Consider the following 24,976-nt stretch of genomic DNA (forward strand, 5'->3'; position numbering starts at 1 on the left):
CTTTTATGAGACTATATCAGGACTAGTTGATCAGTTAGAACTTCCATGTACGCCGCATTAATATGTACTGGTCCTTAAGAACAACCTACTTCCCGAAATAAGAACTTTTAAATATCGCGACTAGATCAGTCTCGGAACTAAGAGAGATTTGTCGTCGACGATTTGGCCGATTTGAAACTATATTCGGGATACGCTCGAGGCTAGCTCTTTGCTACACAGCAAAATCCCTGAGCTAGGACCGTGGCTATCATGACCGTTGACCACACAGCGAATTGGAACAGCTTAAAAATCGTAGTTCGAAGCGAATAAAAGAATTTTGGACGAATGTTAGGGAATGTAAGCTCGGTGTAGCGTACCTAAGCTTCTTAAAGGCCTAGGGATCCTTGCCCATTCTTGCCAATTCGTCTTCTCAATCGTGCCGTTTATGGATTATTAGATTACGGCGCAGTGAATAGTTGTATCGGAGGACAGTTGTCTTGTGAGGTATTAGGCAAGTACGATTGTAAAACGATAAAAGCTTATGCATCTTCTGCAGATGGAAAATCCCAACAGATAGACGAATAAAATTGGATTTTGAATATAGTAACGTTAAAGAGCCACTGACGATTTACGTAATACCCTTACTGAAGCAAAATTTATATTTGGGATTAGATTTCTGGAGGCTGTACAATCTGTTTCCAAAATGTTTAAATATTTCCGAGCTAAAGATAGTAACGGAAAGGACAAAACCGAGGCTGAGAGAGCGAAAATAACAAACGTAATCAATTGTTTCCCCTCATTTGGTCAAGAAGGTTTCGGCCAGACCAATTTAATAACGCATTCGATCGATGTGGGTATGGCTAAGCCAATAAAACAACGTAATTTCCCTGTCCCTCCCGTGGTAGAGAAGGCTATGTACGCCGAAATCCATAAAATGATACTATTGAGGGTGATCGAGGAATCAGAAAGTGCTTGGTCTTCTCCAATCGTAATGGTAACGAAACTTTGAAAATTTGGAATTTGTCTGGATTGCCGTAAGCTCAACAGTTTCACCGAAAAGAATGCATACCCACTTCCCCAAATTAGTGTCATTTTAAGACGTTTGCCAAAGATTGAGTACCACTCTACCAATTTAAGGTCATGCCGTACGGGCTGTGCAATGCTACGAGCAAAATGTCCCGGAACGGGGGTCGGAAACGTTTCCTTCATTGCGTTGCAAACTTCTGACTAAAATCATTATACGTTCTACAAGGGTATAACAAATAATAAGTACTTACAAAGGAAAAATAAAAAAAAAATTATGAATTTAATCAAAAATATTTGATTAACCCTTATTAAATTAAAACAAACAAATAAAATTAAACCTGACCCTCGAGCAACATGCGAGGGGGCAATAGGCGAGCACAATGACATATGAACGTGTCATTGGGGTGTTACGATTTCTCCCTTTGTTTTCTTTTCTTGAGTCCTTAAATTATATTTTTCCGAATTTATTTATATTTCTTCCGTCTTAGTTATCTTGCTTATAATTTTGTCGCAAGCACGCTCACTTCCTGTTTCGAACTTGTATGAACAATCAACGATATATCATAACCATGTATCCACGATTCATTTTGAGTAAATCAGTGCGACGGTTCTTTTGGTAATTAATTGTAATTTTTGCTCAAACATCTCTGCCACGCCCGCACGCCCAAAGCGTACCATCATAACAAAACAATAAAATCAATAAACAGAAATGGTTAGCCTGCAATATTTAAAAAGTCATCCTACTTAAAAAAAAATTAATTAATACAAGATAAAAGTAGAAATACGATTTTGTTTCAAAATCAAAAGCTGTTCAATGCAGCTGTTAATTAAGTTCACCGGAACCAAAATGCTCTATGCAAGAAGAACGCTATAGCCTCGACTATCAGATACCCGTTACTCAGCTTGAGGAGGAAAAATAAAAATGGACATATTATATAGCAGCAAAAAATATTGTAAAGCTAATAATTATAATAATAACCTACCGGCTATTTTAGTAAATGTTTGGGTAAATCGATAGGTATTGATGAAAAAAAAATACGTTTTAGCCAAAAAAATGTTTCTAGAATGACAATTGTAGCCACCACAGTTTTGAGCGGTTAGTGGGCGTGCCACATTTTTTTTCAGTTAAAAATTTTGTTACACAGAGTTAAAGTGGGCGGAGCACCACGGGAATCAGCACTCGAAGTCCTACGGTTCTAGCTTTTATAGTTTCCGAGATCTCAGCGATCATACCGACAGACGGGCATGGCTAGATCGACTCGGCTAGTGATCCTGACCAAGAATATATATACTTTATGGGGTCGGAAACGCTTCCTTCTACCAGTTACATACTTTTCGACGAATCTAGTGTACCCTTTTACTCTACGATTAACGGGTATAATTAAAATGCACAACCAACAGCAGCCCTTGACTGAGTCTTATTGCCCAGCGATCGCGGGAATCTAGAAACTTTCCAAGTTTGTTGAGCTCAACTAGGCACATCTTACAAATACTACCCGTGTAAGCATTGTATGAAAAAAGCTTTTCGTTTTTATTAAACTAAGTAACATTTGAATTGCCAAAAATCGCAATATAACAGTCTGTATTATTCGAAATTATTTATCCTGTGGTTTGGATACAGACTTTATTTACATTTTATTAAATATTTTTTTTTGATTATTCATATGGAAGATAGAGGATAGTTTTCCGATCCGGCTCGTTTCGATTTACAACTACCTGCAATAGAAATAAGACTTTTGGGAAGGTCTATCCCGATAGTCTTAAAAATAAGAGACTTGTTTGATAGAAATAAATATGACTAGGTCGATTCGTCTGGTGACGGTGATCAAGAGTATGTATATTTTATGGGGTCTTTTCATGCCACAAGGAAGTTTAACTTCTGGATGATTTCTACAGATATCACATCTCGCTCACTAGGCTTAAGTAGTTCTCTTTTTAAAGTGTTCCAATAAACACCCACGCTCGTCGCGTAAAAACCCGTGTTTTTCGTACCCATTTTTCAAAAGGTTTACTGAAGTTTACCAAACAAGACACCTCCCGCCCCAACATTTTGGTCCGGTTGAACCCGGACTTCATAATTCGCGGCTTTTTCCCTTCTGGAATTTTCTCGGATCTTTCCCGGTGGCTTGAACGCTTTATTAAGTTCCACTTATTATTATTATTTGCCGGTCATACAGCAAGTTTTTCGAATTTTACTTCGACAAACTTTTGGTATTATATATTGTCTAAATCCTAAATGTACCTCAATACGGTTATTTGTGCTCGACAATATTCCAGTTTACATTGATCACAATTCCTGTGAGAAAAAAATGATATTCTACAATTCAACCCATATGTTCAAAAAATACTCGTATATTTTTAAAATCCATTGTGTGTAAAATATAACCCAGACACCGTTAAAAATGGATGATTCTTTTTCTTTAAGAATTGAACTCTTTTCTTTTACTATTTTTCCGCTGCGTGCTTATACATATAGTACTTCTAATGCAGTCCTTATACCACAACTTCTAATAGAGACCATTTCAACTACTTTTCTGGTCGTACAATTACTGCTAAACATTTCTAAACATAAAAAAAGCCCTAATATTGGCACGTTTACTTCATCAACGTCATCTGCAATTAAATAGTGTAGGTGACAAAAAGGCGCACCGACCAAATAAAATAATCGAATTCTTACCGGAAACCTTTTCGTCCATTTAACGGTATTCCGCAATTTTTACCCCACATACATAAATCTTCCTTTTCCCCAGTGCACTGTGGGTTTAGGCTCGCAATAAATGTTCATAATAAGCCAAGAAACACTAAATTCCGTAATTCTTTACAATAGACCGACCCCTCGATCAAATTAATAATTGTTCAACTTGCCTGCTCGAGCGTATATATTTACGGATTTGGATTGGTTCCAAAGGACTCTGAGGCAGCCTTAAAGGAACTTCAACGCACCAATAGAAGATTATTATTGAGAATTGGGTTTTTTTTATCTTACATTTTTGTGTCTAATCAAACTTTTTACAGTAATTTCAAATTCATCCGACGCTCCTATGACGTGTCAATTCCACCCAAACTTCAATCGTATACAGCTCACATCCTTTTCAAAGCTCCCAAATTTTTCAGACTTTGGGCTAATTATTCCATTTTACATGGCAGACGTTCCAGAGGTATTATGTACCACCAATGCCGAATCTGCCAAAATATCTATTCTCTACTTTCTGCGGCTTAGCGCTCCAAAACGTCTACAGGAATAATATACAGGTAAATTTCTTGGCCAACAATCATTCCAAATAGTCTCATCCATGCGGACGACCAAGGTTCTTCCTACGCGTATCCTCGCGGGGGGGCTCCGATTTCCCCCACCATCTCTGCCCTATGTCTCCGCACTGCTAGGGTTAAGTAATTCTAACTCTCCGCTCCGACAGGATAGGAAACGTTTCCTTCCTTGATTTGCAAACTTTTGACTCAATCCTGTACAGCTTACATCCTTTGCAAAGCTCCCAAAATTTTCGGACTTTGGGCTCATTATTCCGTTTTGAATGGCAGACGTTCCCGAGGTATTATGTACCACCAATGCCGAATTTTCCAAAATATCCATTCTCTCTGTAGGCGCTACAGATTTTCGCGGATTGTGGGCCTTAGAGTAGGAGTTGTGCCTCGCTAAAACAAACTTGCGCTGCGCTGGAAGCCTAGGGATCTTTGTGCCAGCTCTGACTGTTCTAGCTCTTATAGTTTTCGAGATCTCAGCGTTCATACGGACAGACGGACCATGTCCGTCTCGGCTAGTTATCCTGATCATACTTTATGCATTCCTTCTACCTGTTACATATACGAAAAATCATATTAAATCATATTAAGAAAAATCAAATATACTCTTCAACTCTACGAGTAACGGGTATCACAAGGAGATACGAAAAATATGTCCTAGAAAAACTTTTAAAAAATTTACTCTGTTTCAAATATTTTCGACTTCCTTATCGCGATCTAGGGGTCAAATGTCACCTTCTTATGTTTTTTAGATTGTAAGCTAGTGCTATTTTCAAATTTCATTTCATTTTTTACAAAATTGTTGTTTAATCATCTTTTGTTAGGCATTCAGAATGCGGTTCCGCAGAGTTTTTCATCAACACTAATTGAATCTAAAAATCTTCTTTATTTAATGGAGGTTTAAGCTAATATAAATATTAAACTTGTTTTCGATTGAGATTTCTTGGCACCCAAACTCTTGATATGGCATTCGCAAGTAAACTTTAATTACGGTAGTTAGTTGCCCGCTTTGATGTCTTGAGTGGCACTCTTGTGTTCTGCTCCGCTGCCGAGATGTGGCACTTCCTCTCGCGGTCCAAAGTTTACGGCAGAGTCCAAGGTCCGGTGAAGTTTCGTTATTCCCTTCTACACACTGCACTTTAGTACTCAGGAATTGTTTATTTTATTTTCCCTTTCTTTTAACATTGACACTTAACCTCTCCCTTATTCAATGCAGATTTCCATCTATATAGAATGAATCCTTTATTATCATTATCATGGTATTGCTAAACTGAGTTCTATTCCTAAACTTTTCGAAAAAATATTACATGTCAATTGCAGCATCATTACCGGTCTATTTTTTTACCTTGTCAGCATGGCTTCACTAGAAGTCGCTCTACTTCTGCAAGCCTACTTCAATTTACGTCTTTAATTACTAGAGGTTTTCTGACACATCATTAAACTGATGTAATTAATGTGATTTCTCTAAAGCTTTTAATTTAGTGCACCAATTGTTCCCTTTTGGGTTTTCTCGCAACCTACTAGAGTGTATATTTTCCTGTCTTTGTAATAAAACTCAATCGCTCTGTGTTATTAATACAATTTTCAAAATTATTAGCGTTACTTCTGGAGTGCCAAAGGGTTGCCACCTGAGTCATTTACATGTTGGCTTAATTATTAATGATATACCTTAAAATCAACTTAAATCCATCAACTTTTTTATGTATCAACTTTTCAAGGTATGCTTGTCCATGTGTTTACCTAATTCATGTAATGACCTTCGATTGCCCTTTTATCATGCGAGGTTGCGCCTGCTGGACTTAACAACCCTGAACTATAATGGAAAGCGTCATGGAGTTAAGTTTTTGCTTAAATTATTAAATTAAATTATTATTAGTTCCCGCAATTGGAATGTACCCTGTAGAACAGTTCGTCGTTTTCGTCCGTTGTCCCTGCCAATTTGTAGGTCCAATTATGCCCTTCATGATCCTTTTCGTGTTCTTTGCTTTACGTCTTAATCTTTGCACGTCTTACGTCTTAATCTTAATGCAACTTATTACAAAAAAAAATCTTTGAATTCTTTGCCAACGCTGAAGAAAAAAAATGGGCATTCCATTAAGAAATGTGGTTTACTTCTATATTCGTATATTTACGTGAACAAAAAATGTATCATGCAAATTTACCTACACTTTAAGAGGCGCTCATTTTGAGCGCTCACCACGTGCCATTTTTGCACTATTTTACGTCGCGGGAGAGCCCGGACAGTCGGAGTGCCCTAACCTCTTTCGTCGTCGCCACCCAAAGAGTGGAGCATCCGAATCTCAATCTCCTATTAAGAGCGCACATTCGATGGCCCAAATCTCCATCTCGTTTTGACGCAACTTTGACGAGTTCAAAAATTATAAAGGCTTGTTTAACAGCTTGGTTCATAGCGACAAGTCTCTGCGAGATCACAGAAGCAAACTGAGAACGTAAAGACTTGTGCGGCTCTAACTGGGGCTCATTACAATCCGTGTCTAATACGCTTTAAAAGTAAGTATCGCTTGTTCGAAGTACCAACGATGAAAAGAACAACTAAGTTACGATTCCACTTCGTTACGAAAATATTGCTTAGAGGCGCTTAATTAACGTTATTAAGCCTTTGCGGTTAAAGAATCCAACGCGTTTTTGGAGCTGAAAACAACTACATCGATTTCTTAACGTTTTACATACTGAAATTAAACAACTTAATTGGCAGGAGTCTACATGCCAAACTAAAACATTCTGGTGTTCGGAAATGGCTTGATCGATTCGGCTTGTGATCTTCCTTCTTCTTCTTCTAAGTGATATAAAAATACATTACTTTCACATCCGTAAAAAGGCTTTTCATGTATTTATCAATTCCTTAACTTACCCTACAACTTTACTCCAAAGTCTTTAGTACATAACTCCGCTAGAATTTAAACGTCGACTTTTTCAGGAAATATAGTTTTTTTTATTCACATTAAGGAAGGGTATGTTATTTTAATTTGTCATGGTCCAAACTTTTAAATCGTTCCCCTGAAAAATATCTTGTTTTTAGTCGGTGAACACTGTTTCTCGAAATCTAATTTAACGACCATACTGACATTTTGTAAACTATTTCTGTATCAAAGTTTAGACTTCAAAGTGTTTCCAAAAATCAAGAAAGAAAACTCGAAGTAGTTTTTAAATGTAACTAAAAGGAATTTTTTTGTTTTTCCTGATAATCGAGTAACGAGCTATGCTGTTTACGCAAAACGGATCATTTTTTTTCAATGAAATTTTATTTTAACTTATAACCTCCTACGCTTGGATATAACATTTTTTATTTGGTTTGAATTTCGAATTAAATTTTATCAAAATCGGACGACTATATCATATAGCTGCCATAGGAACGATCGGAAAATTAGTAGGAAAACATGAAATAAAAATTATATCGTTGGTGTTTTTTAACATATGACCTTTTAATTTTGAAAATAACGTTTTTTAATTAGTTCTGAATTTGGAATTAACTTTTATTAAAATCGGACGACTATATCATATAGCTGTCATAGAAACGGTCTGATAATTGGTGGGAAATAATGTGAAACAAATTATAGCTTTGGAGCTTTTTGACATATTATCTTATAATATTGGGAATATACATTTTGATATTTTTAAGAATTTCGAATTCAATTTAATAAAATTATTGATTGTTTTTTATAGCTACTAGGGTATACAAACTTCGGCTTGACGAAGTTAACTTCCTTTCTTGTTTTTTAATTTTTTCCCTGATAGTTCCTGTGGGAGCTATAAGATATAGTTGTCCGATTCGGCTGGTTCCGACTTATATCCTACCTGCAATAGAATAAAGACTTTTGGGAAAGTTTCAGACCGATAGCCTTAAAACTGAGAGACTAGTTTACGTAGAAACGGGCGGACAGATGGACATGGCTAGATCGACTCGTCTGTAGCGTTTTACACAGTTCGAAAAGGTAAATATGCAACATTTTGATAGGTGAAAACTCTATGGAAATATTCAGCATTTCCGAAGAAATATCACTTGGGACGTGTCACTTGCAGGTGACATGAGTATAAGGATCCTGTTAAACCCTGAATGACTTTGAAGAATTTTCATTATTATATGGTGTGTCACTTGTTCTTTACTTGTGTATGCTGACATGTCACTCGTCATTCGTTTATTTTTTCAGAATTAAAGGACATCTGCAGGGATACAGTGACAATAAGAGGGAGAAAGGCAATGAGTGTGTAAAAGTAAAACTTTAGAAATCTTGATCTGTTGCGGCCCTTGATTAAAAGGCCTTTAGATTGTTAGCAGTCACCCTTAAAAATTTTTGATCAACAAAACGGTGACAAAACGCGCGTGGCTGACCAATAGCCAAATTTAAAAGACTAAAGCTACAGATATGTGTCTTTGAAAATGTTTTATGAAGGTGCATCTGCTAAAGAGATTTGTCTAAGTGCCATAGTTAAGAAATAATGTCCAACAGAATTTTATTACATTTCTCAGAAACGACACTGTTTTAACTAAAAACTCTATAGCCCTGGAGATTCCTCAACATTTGGCACAGTTATGACTAGTTTTCTGATATCAAGCAAAAGAACTTCTTATCGCAGTCAGACAAAACTACTAAAATCAAAGTTTGTGTGTTTTGTTCGCCTAAATAAATGCCATTCCCTAAAGTTGCACATTCGCCGCTCTGCAGTAAAAATGCCTGTGTCGGCAAACAGCACCAATAGTTTGTTAAGCGTGCCGAACGATCAAACAAATGTATTAATTTAGTTAAACGTGTTATACTCATAAGTTTTCGTCGCAAATTATGATATAGACCATTTTCTCATTCCCTAACACTTTAAGAGGTGTTTTTGTTTGCCTATATAGTTCAGGTAAAAGCACATATTTGTAACAATATAATATTTTTAATATTTTTTCTTAACAATTGTATGGAATGACTAAGCTGAATTAACCGACATTCAAGAGATAAAATTTGATGTTTGTTATAGTAGCAGCTTGTCGACGATATCAAGTTTTTAATGCGGCAGGTAGTATCCAGTTATCGCTTTAAGTAATCGGCATTTTGATAAAATGTATAAAACAGAGCTCCAATCTTGATGTCTAATTGCAGTTATATACGGTGTAGGGTGGAGCTTTATATTATACGTTCACACGTATTTAAATTATCGACGCGGTCGGAAGTGTGTGCTGTAAGCCAGTCTGATTTTTTGATTTGATTTGATTTTTTTTTGTGCTTTAGCGTAAAGTAAAACTAATAAGTGCGCTAAGAGCATTTGTGCGTCCGCAAAATGAGCATCGATTTAAAAGGTAAATAAAAATATAATTAAAAAACAGAAATAACCAGAAAGAACGCTACTGCCGAGTGTCGCAACTACCAGATACATGTTAGTCAGCTTCAAAATAACAAAGTGCTAAGCATTTTAGCAAACTCGCAAACAAAAAACGCATTACGCACACGGCTTTCCACATACGAGAGGATGTCGTAGACTTATGGGAAAAAAGAAAGATTTACAGCGCTGTGAAGTTATGACCGCCACTTTTAGCTGCACGACTGGGTAAACGATCATAAATCATTTTATTTCTCATGTTAATGAATAGAGATCAGCATAGAGAGAGGGGAAATGCAAGCGATTTTTTTCAGCTATTTTAATTAAACCTAATCGGACTAGATAAATGAAATTGTTATTAAGTTTATTAGAGTAAAAGAGGGGAAGACAAAAAGAACAGCACACTCTGCTCCTTTTTAGCTCCGACAACGCTTTTCGCTTTGCCGCGCAGTTAGGAAGATCCGGAAATAAAGTTTCACTTTTGAATCTCTCGTGTCATATCGTCTTTCATGCGTGACATACCATATAAAAATGCAAAAGAACATTTTTCAAATCATTTGTGATTTCACTTATGCCTTACACTTATTTATCCTTAGAGCTGTCACTGCAGGTGGCACCTCCCCCTGAAATCACTTGGTAAATTCAGAAATCAAAATTAGATTAATAAAATAATGCTCTTCAATTCACATGTCGTTGTATACAACAAATATATAAGACTATGGTATTTTATGCTGCGCCGACTTCTTCGCTGACGTCGGCAGACCCAAAAAAAAAACCAATAAGAGGAAACTATAAAGTCGATGCCACAGACTTTCAAATACCCGTTACTCTGTCAAGAAAGCGATAGAGATATGCAGCGAAGCGACTGTTTACAATTGCACACTACAACGGCGCCACTGATAGGCGATTTATTTATTTGCTAAACATATCCGATTCCGACCATTTTTTGCATTAAGATAGATATTGTTAATAAAAATGCCCTAAAATATGGGCGTTTCTGCCCTAGATCTTAGCTAATTGGCTGCCTGAAACTAGTATACATAGAATCTCAATAATTTTTCTAACACTCAAAATCATTTTGCAACAATTTTAAATCATATGGACTTGGCTAAGCGGAACAGGCGGTGCGTCCCGAAACAATTGTGTTCTTAGGCATCGAAGTTCGAGTCCTGCCCAAACACATTTAATTTATTTTTATTTTCTAATAAGCAAATCTGATAACTTATCAATACAATACTATTTTTTTAAATTGCTAAGGAACTATATATGTAATATGTCTCCTAAGAACTTTTGACTTCCTCTCCTCTATACCGCCCTAGCGGGTATCCGAACCGGGGACCTCTCGCGTTAGAAACAGACGCCTTGCCACTTGAGCCATCGCACCATATTTAAGGCATCAACTATCGCGAATGATTGTATTGGTTTTTGGGTTCTTTTTAAATATATTTTTAGGGCGTATAAGGCATGAAATATTTAATGTAGTGATTTACGGCTCAATTAAATTTAATAACAATAGTACCCCAATATACAATTTTTATTTAGTTGGGTCTAACATCAATCAGGGATGTCACAGAAACCGGAGATGGATTTGGGGACGGTTGGTTTGAAAACCAGGCCGTCCAAACCGTAGGTGCCACAGTAATATTAGCTACTTCCTTTTTTCGCAAAAATTACTGAAAAATTACCAGGGCTTGATATATACGTTAAATATCGAATATTGAATAGTTTTCTACTTTTAATTGACTTATGTTGACTATTTTCCAATAAGTTTTAAACTTAATTAATGCTTAAATTTTAAATTCAAAGCCCTGAGCACCTGCTTGCGGCTGCTGAATTTGTTTATTTACATTTGTAAATTGTCAAGAATTTTAAAAGAAAATCGAAATGCCATCTGCCTGAATTCTTGCTCTATAACACCTATGCATACTGGAGCCCTGAGCACCTGCTTGCGGCTGCTGAATTGGTTTATTTACATTTGTAAATTGTCAAGAATTTTAAAAGCAAATCAAAATGCCATCTGCCTGAATTCTTACTCTATAACACCTATGAAGACAAAAACTTCGAAAGGGTAGGATGTAGATGTTATGCAGTTAGCTCCTTTCAAAGAGTAATTGGGAAGGACTCGGACTCGGCCCTTTCTAGAACCACAGTTTGCAAAATATTGTGGGATGTTTTTCCCTTGATAGAAAGCATTCTTTGCCCAAAATTCATAATCGGTCGCCCCGAGTAAATCCTTTCGCAATGTGCTGCGTCTTGTGCTGCTTACCTATGTTTACTTCTGAAAAGTATCAACGTTATTTAGTTTAAATTTATAAGGAAAAAAAATTACTTTTATCTTCTTATCCGCCGAAAAATATGACTTTTTCACGACAGTACTGCCAACTTTTTGCAAAGCCAGCTTGTTTTTCTAATTTTTCTCAATAACTACAACTTCTTTTAACAATAAATTTGTACCAGAAATAGATTTTATTATTTATTACAGTTATAATTCTATTCGCAATAATTGTCCTCGCAATAAACCCATTACGAACCCGTGAATTCTGTGCTTTCTAGAAGTAATTTGTTAACACAACATTTCACTAACTACTCCGAATTTAGGTATTTTAAAGAAAATACCACTGTCAGGCTGACGGTTTGCAAATGGTTTTTATAAATATTAAAAGGGTATACCGACTCGTTGGAAAGTATGTAAAAGGTAGAAGAAAGCGTTTTCGACCCCATAAAGTATATATATTCTTGATCAGGATCACTAGCTGAGTCGATCTAGCCATGTCCGTCTGTCCGTATGAACGCTGAGATCTCTGAAACTATAAAAGGTAGAACAGCAAAACGACGTGCAGATTCCTGGGCTTCCTGCGCAGCGCAAATTTATTTTAGCGGAATGCCACGCCCACTCTAACGCCTATAATCCGCTGATAATACGCTGAGTAACGGGTATCTTATAGTCGAGGCACGCGTTTTTCCTTGTTTGTAGCTAGTTTTTTCAAGACGGTTTAAAATGCTTTTATTTAAAAATAACCCAAAGTTAACATAAAATTGTATTATGCAGATAGTTTATAGGTTTCATTAGTGTTGTTTTAAATAAAGTTTTATCATGGCAAGCATTTGTAAGTTGTTTTGAAACGTCTGTCAAAATAAACGCTTAAACGTTTTAGCTACCAAATATTTTTAGGTAAAATACTATATTTTTAAGTTTTACGAAGACCAAAAATATACGGCTGTTCGTGACCTTAAAAGTGTAACCAAAAACACACAATTTTTAAATTTATAAATTTTAAAAAGCTTTTTGACGTCTGATATGTTAGACGTAGTTCTATTGTCTTTTGTCCAGAAGTAAATTCTTAGTAACTTCTGGGAGACGGAAAGATGATAGTACACAGTCATGTCACTTCTCAGTCATTTCTGAATGATAAAAAGATGATAGAACACATTATGCAAATCTAAAAGGGTCGAGATCGAAAAAAATTAACTTCTGAGACACTTCTGGATGATAGATAGACACATTTTACAAAAAACAATAAGGGTCGGGATCGCAAAGAAGTAAATTCTGAGTCACTTCTGGGCGATAGATAGAACACATTTTACACTCCAGCTTTGTGTCAACTTGGTGTAAAAAACTTGCTTCGCTTTCTGAATTTTTTAAATTGTTTAATATTGTAACGAACTGATTTTGTACGTTCTGCTCGCTACGAGCAGAGTAGAACGTGTGAGCCCAATAGCTCAGTGAGAAAGCACAGAATTACCGGGTTCGTAATGGGTTTATTTCGGGTAGAATTATTATCGGGAAGCGTTACCGTTCTCAGTTAGGGTGAGCAAAATGACGCGCTCTCCAGGATCACTCTTTTTGACAGACGACCGCCTGTGCCTTGTTCTGTCCCGGATGGTCCCATTGGGATATCTGCTCAGATCGCGCGGACAGTCAAGGCAAACGCCAGGAAGCTGCCTCGCGCTTGACTTCGCTTATACGCCCAGTGTAAACGAACGTTCCACCCTAGCCTCACCCTTTCGTTTATGTTGCGATGTGGTGTATTGCTTGCTGATGGCGGTGTCCTGGGCAAGTCCGCTTGTACAGGGGAAAAACAAGGGACGCCCCATATAGAAAATCGTATAGAATTTCCGTTTTTTTACAGGGAAAAATGCAAAGGAATTTCGGATTGCCCTCGTTCCTAATACTCATTTGTTGTCCCCTGCAAGAGAAACGTCCCAGGGAAATCACTTTGGAAATACTTGATTTTCCCAACGAGTTTCACCTTTTCAAATATTGAATATAAAGTACATACATATGCATTTACTTTTGACTATATTTTATTTAATTTGTATCATTTAAATTTTCTGTAGAATTAGAGTTATGTTCTATCTATGTTTTTTGTGATAATTTGTTTTAATGTTTTTCATAGCTTCTCTTGAACATTTGTTCGGGTCCTCGGAATCTCTGACCAATGGTCTAAAATAAGGAATGAAATTATTTTTTTTTTTTTAATATCACTGAGTCAACAACAATCCTTGAAAATTGTACATGGTGTTACTAAAATTTATTATTTCTTTTAACTGCAAGGGTATACCAACTTGGTCTTGCCAAAGTTAACTTCCTTTCTTGTTTTATTATAGCTGAACAAATTTTTTTTTGTAGAAATGGCTTTTATTTTGTATTGTTAAATGTCAACAGAGTTGGAAATAAATAAAATTAGTAAGCAGCATTTCCGATCTAAGTTACTTTAGAGACACTTTTTGAAGTGACTTCGGCGTCTTCTTCAGGAATGACGAAGTGACCCCGACAAATGTCGCCGTTAAGGCAACTCTTGGCGATGAGATCTCGATGATGTGGATAGTAATGTCCATAGTATGTTGTAACGGACATCCATTAATATATAGATAGATAAATAATTGGGTTTAGCGCTTGCAAAAATGTTATTCGGCCTTGGCTCGTTGGCTAGAGGAGTGGATCTTTACTTTAGCGCGTCATTGCCCATTCGATTATTATCAAAACTCATTTGCGTGCAAAGACAAACCAAAACTAAGGCCGGGGAGGAAAAGCTCTACTACACTTGGTTTATTGTCGGGCGTAAGGCCCCCTACACCTGCGATCAAGTCTACCGCTTTTTCACCTCATCTGTTAAAGAAGCGGCATTCAGCACACCCTTCCATACTCGCGGTAGCGAAAGGGGGTCTGATGCCCGCCGAGGACAACTAACAAATTTAAATCTTAGCAAAATTAAAATCACCAAAATAAGGACTGAAACGAAGAACGAGTATAATGGGACAGTTTAGAGATAAAAAAAGATAATATATCATAGTATTATAAATAGCATAAAATATAATAAATAGCAAAAATAATTTCTTATAAATAGGAGTAGGTGCAATAAATAGATTAAGATCGGCCTGCTAATTTAATTTACTCTACTTAAAACCTTTTTTACTTTAGATTCGTATTTACAATATTACTGTTCTCATTTGCATGCCAAATCAAAACATTGTACGCAAAGCCATTTACGATATTGGCGCGTTGAGGGGAATTCTGCTAATCAAAAACTTCGGTATTGGGTTTCACTCAATTTTTTGATTGTCTTTACTCTTTCATATTCTGCCATTGCATAAACAGTATTACATATATGAAAAACAAATTAAATTGTCAAATCTCAAAAAATTTTCCTTTCCTCTTCATTAGCACACTCATGTATTGTTAAAAAAATTAAAAAAAAAAAATTTTAAATTAACTTGAAATCGCCACCTATTATAAAATTCATTTTATAGAAAACAAACACTCACCAATTTTCAAGTGGCATTATCAAAAAAAGCGTTTTTTCCGAAGCCGGCTGAAAATGCTGCAACAAAAACTTTTTTGTTTTTTAAATTTTTTTAAAATGGGGTAAGCTTCCATGCAATTATTTTTCTTCTTTAAAAATGGGGAAACAATGCCGGAGTTTTGGCAGCTTACCGAGGGTCTGAAACACTATTACAAATTCAAGGATTGTTGCTGACTTCAGTGATATTAAAAAAAAATTATTTCAGTCTTATTTTTAGACCGTTTTAATTAAATTGAATTCAAAATTCTTAAAAATATAAAAATGTTATTTCCAAGCTTAGAACGATCGGAAACGATATGAAAAAATTATATCTTTGGTGTTTTATACATAAAAAACACCAAAGATATAATTTTTTCATAATTAATTTTTTTTAATTGTTTCGCCGATATGGAAGCTATAAAATATAGTTTTCCGATCCGGCTGGTTCCGACTTCAATAGAAAGAAGACTTTTGGGAAAGTTTCAGCCCGATAGCTTTAAAACTGAGTGTCTAGTTTGCGTAGAAACGGACAGACAGACGGACATGGCTAGATCGACTCGTCTAGTGACGCTGATATATATATATGGGGTCGGAAACGTCTCCTTCACTGCGTTGCAAACTTTTGACTGAAATCATTATACAAAGAAACAGCAAATCATTATACAAAAAACGGCACCTACCGGCTTTTTCGGTATATGTTATGTGATCGGCAGACAGTTTTAAGAGATTTTCGCGTTCATACGAACATGCCTGCTCGCCCCAAGACTACAAGGTGAGTTCCAAAATAAACAGGACTTTATAAAAAAAAAAAAAACCGAACAAATAGTTTTTCCGGCAAAATCATATTATTTTATTCCAAATATTCTCCTTCTGCTTCAATACAGCGTTATGCACGATCCAAAAGCATTTCGAACGAGTGTTTTAGCTCGTTGCCCGGTATGGCCGCCAGTATGCATAACTCTTTCCTTTCATCGGCAAATGCATTTTTCCGAAAAGGTAGAAGTCGCATGGTGCCATATTAGGTGAATACGGGGAGTGGTTGATGGTTGAAATGTGATTTTTGGTCAAATAGTCGGACACAAGCGTCGATCGATGAGACGGCGCATTATCGTGCAACAAAAGCCAACTTTCATCTTCGCGATATTCGGGCCCAAAACGTCGAATACGGCGCACCAAACGCTTCAAAACTCCAAGGTAGAATACCGCATTAACGTTTTGGCTGGGTGGAACAAAATCTTTGTGGACAATACCCTTGAAATCATAAAAACATATCAGCATTGTCTTCACTTTTGACTTCTCCAGTCGCGATTTTTTGGGTTTCGGCTCGTCCGGCGCCTTCCATTCAGCACTCTGGCGTTCCGTTTCGGGATCATAATGAAAACACCACGATTTGTCACTAGTCACAATCTTGTAAAGGAAGTTCGGGTATTTTTTTGCCCCTGTAATGAGGTCCTTCGAATGTTGAATTCTGAGCAATTTTTGGACGTCAGTGAATTTGTGCGGAACAAACCGTGCCCAAATGTTCGGTCAAAATGCGATAAATCGATGTTTTGGAGATGTTCAATTCTATTTCTATGAATTTCCATGATGATTTCGGCTGATTTTTTATGAAACAGTTTCGATGGAATTTTTGGTGATCATGGCCACTTTGAAAAAGTTGAAACCACTCTACTAAGGGTTAGGCAATCATCGCTATAAACTTGTTTCATCAATTGAAACGTTTCGGTAAAAGTTTTACCAATTTAAAAACAAAATTTAATATTGCCTCTTTGTTTGAAGCTTATTTTCGCACCGATGACAACAACATACTGACACCTAAAACGCAATAACCTCTTTTCCAATAGATGAAATATCATGAAATTTTTACTGGAAGTCGATAAACGATAGCAGATTTAAACGCACCAGTTGAAAAAGAGATGGCGCCACTAGAGGGCGCTAGATTAATAAAGTCCTGTTTATTTTGGAACTCGCCTTGTATTAGCGCCTTGTATTAGCACTCCACGACTTAGTCGGTGGAAGGTTCAAATGGAAAAGAACGCTGATGCCGTACTAAGACCAAAAATCAAAAATTGAATAAGCTTGACTGGGGTTACTCTCTCTGCCGCCGTCAAGCTTCGAGAAAACAACGTGTAATTGTGAAACTTTGTAAAACTGTAATAAAACTAATAAAATCTATAAATCAAGTAGTGTTAACCAACCAGTGTTACCATAGTGGTGACCCCGATTTTGAACAGACTGCAAATACGCTTTAATTTAGCCAAAATAAGGCACATTTTAAAATTGCACAGAATTTCAGAGTTTTAGTAACAATCACACACACACAAAGCTGAAGCGACGCCACCAACACATCAACAAGTGTATGCCCGTCGAACGCCGATACAACCTGTGCTCGCTCCTAGAAGGTTAAACTTTGGCAACGACGCCAGCCTTAACATGACCGACAAGTCGCAACAATTGCTGGACACGATCAGAGATCTGCAAGCCCAAGTGGAGGCATTGCAGGTTAACTGTTCTTCAGCGCAATCAGCTAACACGGCTCGCATGGCACGAGCAACAATTCGCCAACCGAAATTTACAAGCAACAACCCGCAATCTTGGTTCGCCCAAGTGGAACGTTCATTTCGTCTGCACAGCGTCAACAACGATGACGACAAATTTGACTACATCACCGTAAATTTGGATTCAGACGTTGTTTTGACTCTGGAGAATTTGTATGTATGATAATCTAAAGTCTCGGTTGCTCGATAATTTGCGGAGTCAGCCGAATCTCAGCTATGCCGTCTACTTCAAGACACCTTTGCTATCGCCTTAAGCAACGTAACCGCAGGCACTACGGTAAATGCGGTGACTCCTCCGGATGCGCTCAAGAGTATTACCGAATCCCTACGTCAACTAGTTAATTAGATCGACACAATCCAAGGTGAGCTCGAAAGGCAAGCAAGAGACCGTTCTATCAGCCAGCCACGTGGTTCGTCTCAGTATCGTTCTGGTTCTCAGCCGCGCACTCAATCTCCGAATGACTGCCTTGCCCAGCCGCAGCAGTCAGATGATCAGCAAGAGTTTTACTATTACCATCGTCGTTTTCGAACTGGTGCACGCAAGTGTAAATCTCCTTGCTCCTTTGCACATCCTTTAAACTAATGCAGCTATCGCCTTCAGGGCTGGAGGGTGGCAGCCAAACAAATAGCGGCGAACATGCAGTCCAACCTAACATGTTCTCAGAAATCCGTCTTCACATAACCGATCGCAACTCACACCACAAATTTTCTCATAGACTCGGGCTCTGTGGTCTCAGTTATGCCACGCTCACGAGCTATGCAAAACGTCAAACAAAGCGATCTAATATTATATGCAGCAAATGAAATGAATGGTGGTTGACCTGAACCTGAACCGTTCCTTCATGTGACCTTTTATCGCAGCTGACACCGAGTTAGCTATCATAGGCGCCGATTTCTTGTCCCATTTTAACTTGCTCGTCGACATCAAGGGCAAAAAACTGATTTATGCAAACACCAATTTGTCGAACCCGGTTTTGATTTCGGACGCTAAACATAACTCTGTGTCTACCATTAATACTAAATACAGATTTTTAAATCTCCTGTAGGAATTCGTGGATTTCACCATACCAGCACATAGGACAAGCATCCGACATGATGTAAATCACTACATAGAAACCACTGGAAGTCCAATATCCGCTGGCCCTTGACGTCTGTCTGGTGAGAAGCTAATCACCGCGAAAGTAGAAATAAACTTATTAATCAATGAAGGCATTTATCGCCCTTCCAAGAGCCAATGGTCAAGCAAAAAGGTACATATGGTCAGCAAAAAAGATGGTGGTTGGCGTTCCTGCGGGGACTATCAGCTGAATGCTATAACGGTACCTGACCGTTATCCAATTGCTCACATCCATGACTTCTCGGAGCAGCTACACGGGAAAAAAATATTTTTTACACTCGATCTTATCAAGGCGTACTATCAGTTTCCAGTGGCTTAGTGTGATATTCCTAAAACCGCCGTTTGCACTCCATTTGGCGTAATCGAGGACCTCTATATGCCATTTGGTCTAAAGAAAGCTACGCAAACCTTCCAAAGATTCATCGACAATATTTTTCGGGGCATCGATTTCGTTTATTGCTATATAGACGATATCCTGATCATGTCTAACACACCTGAGGAACACGAAAATCATCTTCGTGCCGTCTTGGAGATCCATCGTAGCCATGGACTCAGCATCAAGTGTCAGCTGGGACAGGACGAGGTGCAGTTTTTGAGTTCCATCATCAATAAGCACAGAATCAAACCTCCAAGTCATAGAGCTCCTGAGGAATGTTAAAAAAAACGACCAACGCTTGGTTGAATGGACTCCAGATCGTATCGCCGCCTATGAGGCATGCAAGCAAAGTGTTATAGACGCGGTGATGTTGGCTCATCCGAGTACAACTTAATAACTCGTCCTGGTATGTGATGCTTCTGATTTCGCTATCGGAGCCGCATTAGAACAGGCAATCGACGGCCACACGCAACCATTTGGTTTTTTCCTCAAAGAAACTCACGGACACTGAGAAAATATACAGCACCTACGATCGGGAATTGCTCTTCATTTATGAAGCCATAAAATAAAGTATTAGCATTGCCTCGAAGGTCGCATATTTTGCATCAAAACGGACCACAAGCCTCTCGTTTATGCTTTTAGGCAACGGCAGGAAAAAGCGTCACCAAGGCAACTCCGTCATCTGGGATATATTTCGCAGTTTACGACTGAAATCGTTCACGTCAAAGGAGCTGAAAACACAGTTGCAGATGCTTTCTCTAGGCTCTGTGCAATCAACATGCCAGTGTCAGTCACTCTACAGGAACTCGAAGAGGCACAAGCAGTTGATTCCGAGCTTCCGAACTTACTGCAAGGAACCACTTCTCTTCGACTGAAAAAAATCCGTTACGATTACAATGTTTTGTTGTATTGTGATGTTTCAACGAACACCGTTCGGCCGTACGTACCCACTACTCTTCGCAACAAAATGTTATCTTTTTTCCACAGCCTTTCGCATTGGAGCGGAAGATCGACGCTGCAACAAATAAAGCAAAAATTTGTATGGCCGGCATGATCAAATAGAGCCGGACCTGGCTGCTATGTCATCGTGCTGAAATCAACCGGCACAATCATCTTACTCCAGAGAAGATAACAGTTCCCAACGACAGATTCAATCACGTGCATCTGGATATCGTCATCATGCCTTTCCATAAAGACTTTTTGTACTGCCTTACCATGATAGACAGATTCACCCGCTGGCCCGAATCTATCCCTCTCACAAACGTCACTGCTGAGACGGGGGCGAACGCATTTTGGTCACAATGGGCTGCGCGTTTTGGAACACCTAAGACCATAACGACTGATCAAGGCACTCAGTTTGAGTCTGCGCTTTTCAAGGAACTGGCTAAGCTTATGGGAAGTGAACACATCCATACGACTGCGTATTACCTGCAGTCAAACGGCATGGTCGAAAGACGGCACAGGTCTTTCAAGGCAGCTATTATGTGTCACCCCAACAATCCTTGGCCAGAACTGTTACCTGTCGATTTGCTAGGACTTCGGACGTATTTTAAGGAGGATCTGAACTCATCGGCTGCCGAGATGCTCTACGGTACGTCGGTACGCTTGCCAAACGAATTCTTCGAAGACATAGATGCAAGACCAGATCCTGCCACTTTTATTAGTATTTTTCGCGAACAGCTGCACACCATAGCAACCAAAAATTTCGTCTTAAAGGAATAGACAAGTGCTTCCACGTATTTATTAGCACCGATGCCGTCAAACATCCTTTGGAGCTACCATACACGGGCCCATTTAAAGTTGTACATCGGAATAATGACCGAGTACGTTAAGTGTCGACGGAAAAGAAGTAGCAGTGTCTGTGTACAGAAATAAGTCCGCTTTTATACTTAGAAGTGATGCTCAACTGGACCAACCTGAAAGCTATGGCAAGCCAGAATCCATAGTTTTAAAAAGTTTCACAATTACACGTTGTTTTCTCGAATCTTGACGGCGGCAGAGAGAGTGAGACCAGTCAAGCTTATTCAATTTATAATTTTTGGTCTTAGTACATTTTCATCCGCTGCGTCGCTTTTAGGCCTGGACCGCCACAGTACTCCCTCCCTTGTGACGACGTCACGATGTTATTAATTGGATTCTGGCCTGCCATAGCTTTCAGGTTGTGCCGGTTGATTTCAGCACGATGACATAGCAGCCAGGTCCGGCTCTATTTGATCATGCCGGCCATACAAATTTTTGCTTTATTTGTTGCAGCGTCGATCTTCCGCTCAAATGCGAAAGGCTGTGGAAAAAAGATAACATTTTGTTGCGAAGAGTAGTGGGTACGTACGGCCGAACGGTGTTCGTTGAAACATCACAATACAACAAAACATTGTAATCGTAACGGATTTTTTTCAGTCGAAGAGAAGTGGTTCCTTGCAGTAAGTTCGGAAGCTCGGAATCAACTGCTTGTGCCTCTTCGAGTTCCTGTAGAGTGACTGACACTGGCATGTTGATTGCACAGAGCCTAGAGAAAGCATCTGCAACTGTGTTTTCAGCTCCTTTGACGTGAACGATTTCAGTCGTAAACTGCGAAATATATCCCAGATGACGGAGTTGCCTTGGTGACGCTTTTTCCTGCCGTTGCCTAAAAGCATAAACGAGAGGCTTGTGGTCCGTTTTGATGCAAAATATGCGACCTTCGAGGCAATGCTAATACTTTATTTTATGGCTTCATAAATGAAGAGCAATTCCCGATCGTAGGTGCTGTATATTTTCTCAGTGTCCGTGAGTTTCTTTGAGGAAAAAACCAAATGGTTGCGTGTGGCCGTCGATTGCCTGTTCTAATGCGGCTCCGATAGCGAAATCAGAAGCATCACATACCAGGACGAGTTATTAAGTTGTACTCGGATGAGCCAACATCACCGCGTCTATAACACTTTGCTTGCATGCCTCATAGGCGGCGATACGATCTGGAGTCCATTCAACCAAGCGTTGGTCGTTTTTTTTAACATTCCTCAGGAGCTCTATGACTTGGAGGTTTGATTCTGTGCTTATTGATGATGGAACTCAAAAACTGCACCTCGTCCTGTCCCAGCTGACACTTGATGCTGAGTCCATGGCTACGATGGATCTCCAAGACGGCACGAAGATGATTTTCGTGTTCCTCAGGTGTGTTAGAAATGATCAGGATATCGTCTATATAGCAATAAACGAAATCGATGCCCCGAAAAATATTGTCGATGAATCTTTGGAAGGTTTGCGTAGCTTTCTTTAGACCAAATGGCATATAGAGGTCCTCGATTACGCCAAATGGAGTGCAAACGGCGGTTTTAGGAATATCACACTAAGCCACTGGAAACTGATAGTACGCCTTGATAAGATCGAGTGTAAAAAATATTTTTTTCCCGTGTAGCTGCTCCGAGAAGTCATGGATGTGAGCAATTGGATAACGGTCAGGTACCGTTATAGCATTCAGCTGATAGTCCCCGCAGGAACGCCAACCACCATCTTTTTTGCTGACCATATGTACCTTTTTGCTTGACCATTGGCTCTTGGAAGGGCGATAAATGCCTTCATTGATTAATAAGTTTATTTCTACTTTCGCGGTGATTAGCTTCTCACCAGACAGACGTCAAGGGCCAGCGGATATTGGACTTCCAGTGGTTTCTATGTAGTGATTTACATCATGTCGGATGCTTGTCCTATGTGCTGGTATGGTGAAATCCACGAATTCCTACAGGAGATTTAAAAATCTGTATTTAGTATTAATGGTAGACACAGAGTTATGTTTAGCGTCCGAAATCAAAACCGGGTTCGACAAATTGGTGTTTGCATAAATCAGTTTTTTGCCCTTGATGTCGACGAGCAAGTTAAAATGGGACAAGAAATCGGCGCCTATGATAGCTAACTCGGTGTCAGCTGCGATAAAAGGTCACATGAAGGAACGGTTCAGGTTCAGGTCAACCACCATTCATTTCATTTGCTGCATATAATATTAGATCGCTTTGTTTGACGTTTTGCATAGCTCGTGAGCGTGGCATAACTGAGACCACAGAGCCCGAGTCTATGAGAAAATTTGTGGTGTGAGTTGCGATCGGTTATGTGAAGACGGATTTCTGAGAACATGTTAGGTTGGACTGCATGTTCGCCGCTATTTGTTTGGCTGCCACCCTCCAGCCCTGAAGGCGATAGCTGCATTAGTTTAAAGGATGTGCAAAGGAGCAAGGAGATTTACACTTGCGTGCACCAGTTCGAAAACGACGATGGTAATAGTAAAACTCTTGCTGATCATCTGACTGCTGCGGCTGGGCAAGGCAGTCATTCGGAGATTGAGTGCGCGGCTGAGAACCAGAACGATACTGAGACGAACCACGTGGCTGGCTGATAGAACGGTCTCTTGCTTGCCTTTTGAGCTCACCTTGGATTGTGTCGATCTAATTAACTAGTTGACGTAGGGATTCGGTAATACTCTTGAGCGCATCCGGAGGAGTCACCGCATTTACCGTAGTGCCTGCGGTTACGTTGCTTAAGGCGATAGCAAAGGTGTCTTGAAGTAGACGGCATAGCTGAGATTCGGCTGACTCCGCAAATTATCGAGCAACCGAGACTTTAGATTATCATACATACAAATTCTCCAGAGTCAAAACAACGTCTGAATCCAAATTTACGGTGATGTAGTCAAATTTGTCGTCATCGTTGTTGACGCTGTGCAGACGAAATGAACGTTCCACTTGGGCGAACCACGATTGCGGGTTGTTGCTTGTAAATTTCGGTTGGCGAATTGTGCCGTGCGAGCCGTGGTAGCTGATTGCGCTGAAGAAGAGTTAACCTGCAATGCCTCCACTTGGGCTTGCAGTTCTCTGATCGTGTCCAGCAACTGTTGCGACTCGTCGGTCATGTTAAGGCTGGCGTCGTTGCCAAAGTTTAACCTTCTAGGAGCGAGCGCAGGTTGTATGGCGTCGCTTCAGCTTTGTGTGTGTGTGACTGTTACTAAAACTCTGAAATTCTGTGCAATTTTAAAATGTGCCTTATTTTGGCTAAATTAAAGCGTATTTGTTCAAAATCGGGGTCACCACTATGGTAACACTGGTTGGTTAACACTACTTGATTTATAGATTTTATTAGTTTTATTATAGTTTTACAAAGCTTCACAATTACACGTTGTTTTCTCTTTATTTTTATATAATGATTTAGTCAGAAGTTTCAACGAAGTTTGGAAAATGTCTCGACCGCAGAAAAGATTTATATTCTTGATTAGCATCACCAGACGAGTCGATCTAGCCATGCCCACCTATCAAAAATTCGTTCCGTTTCTACGCCAACTTGTCTATCAGTTTTAAAGCTATTGGGGTGAAACTAGCATTGCAAAAGTGGCCAGTCGATTATATCCTTATAATTGACTGCAGGCTCCGGAGGGGATTCCACTGGCTTTCCCCCGTGAAATCACTTTGGGATAGACGTCGGTGCCCAGGACCAGTGTGATTATTAAGGGGCTATGACACCGCTCACCCACAAACGGCCGATCCCAGCATTTCTCCACGAAGTTCTCTCTGAGCGCTCGGATGAGGGCTCGACC

The 24,976-nt window shown here is 38.9% G+C and overlaps 1 protein-coding gene and 1 long non-coding RNA gene across 2 annotated transcripts in view; one reads left to right on the forward strand and one right to left on the reverse strand.

The window, feature by feature from the left end:
- Window positions 1–6,373: 6,373 nt before the first annotated feature.
- Window positions 6,374–7,445, reverse strand: LOC127011041 (uncharacterized). The gene is made up of 3 exons (XR_007764064.1): window positions 7,350–7,445; window positions 7,136–7,281; window positions 6,374–7,060 (listed from the first exon to the last, which is right to left on the reverse strand). It is a non-coding gene; the product is annotated as an uncharacterized LOC127011041 (long non-coding RNA).
- A 1,932-nt stretch (window positions 7,446–9,377) lies between these two features.
- Window positions 9,378–24,976, forward strand: part of LOC108030941 (putative inorganic phosphate cotransporter) — a 41,354-nt gene continuing 25,755 nt past the window's right edge. Inside the window, exon 1 of the mRNA XM_044091321.2 lies at window positions 9,378–9,565. Coding sequence (XP_043947256.2) covers window positions 9,547–9,565 — 19 coding nt within the window. The 5' untranslated portion in view covers window positions 9,378–9,546. The remainder of the gene's footprint in view (window positions 9,566–24,976) is intronic.

This window comes from Drosophila biarmipes, chromosome 2R (assembly GCF_025231255.1).
Source record: "Drosophila biarmipes strain raj3 chromosome 2R, RU_DBia_V1.1, whole genome shotgun sequence".
Lineage (NCBI taxonomy): Eukaryota > Metazoa > Arthropoda > Insecta > Diptera > Drosophilidae > Drosophila > Drosophila biarmipes.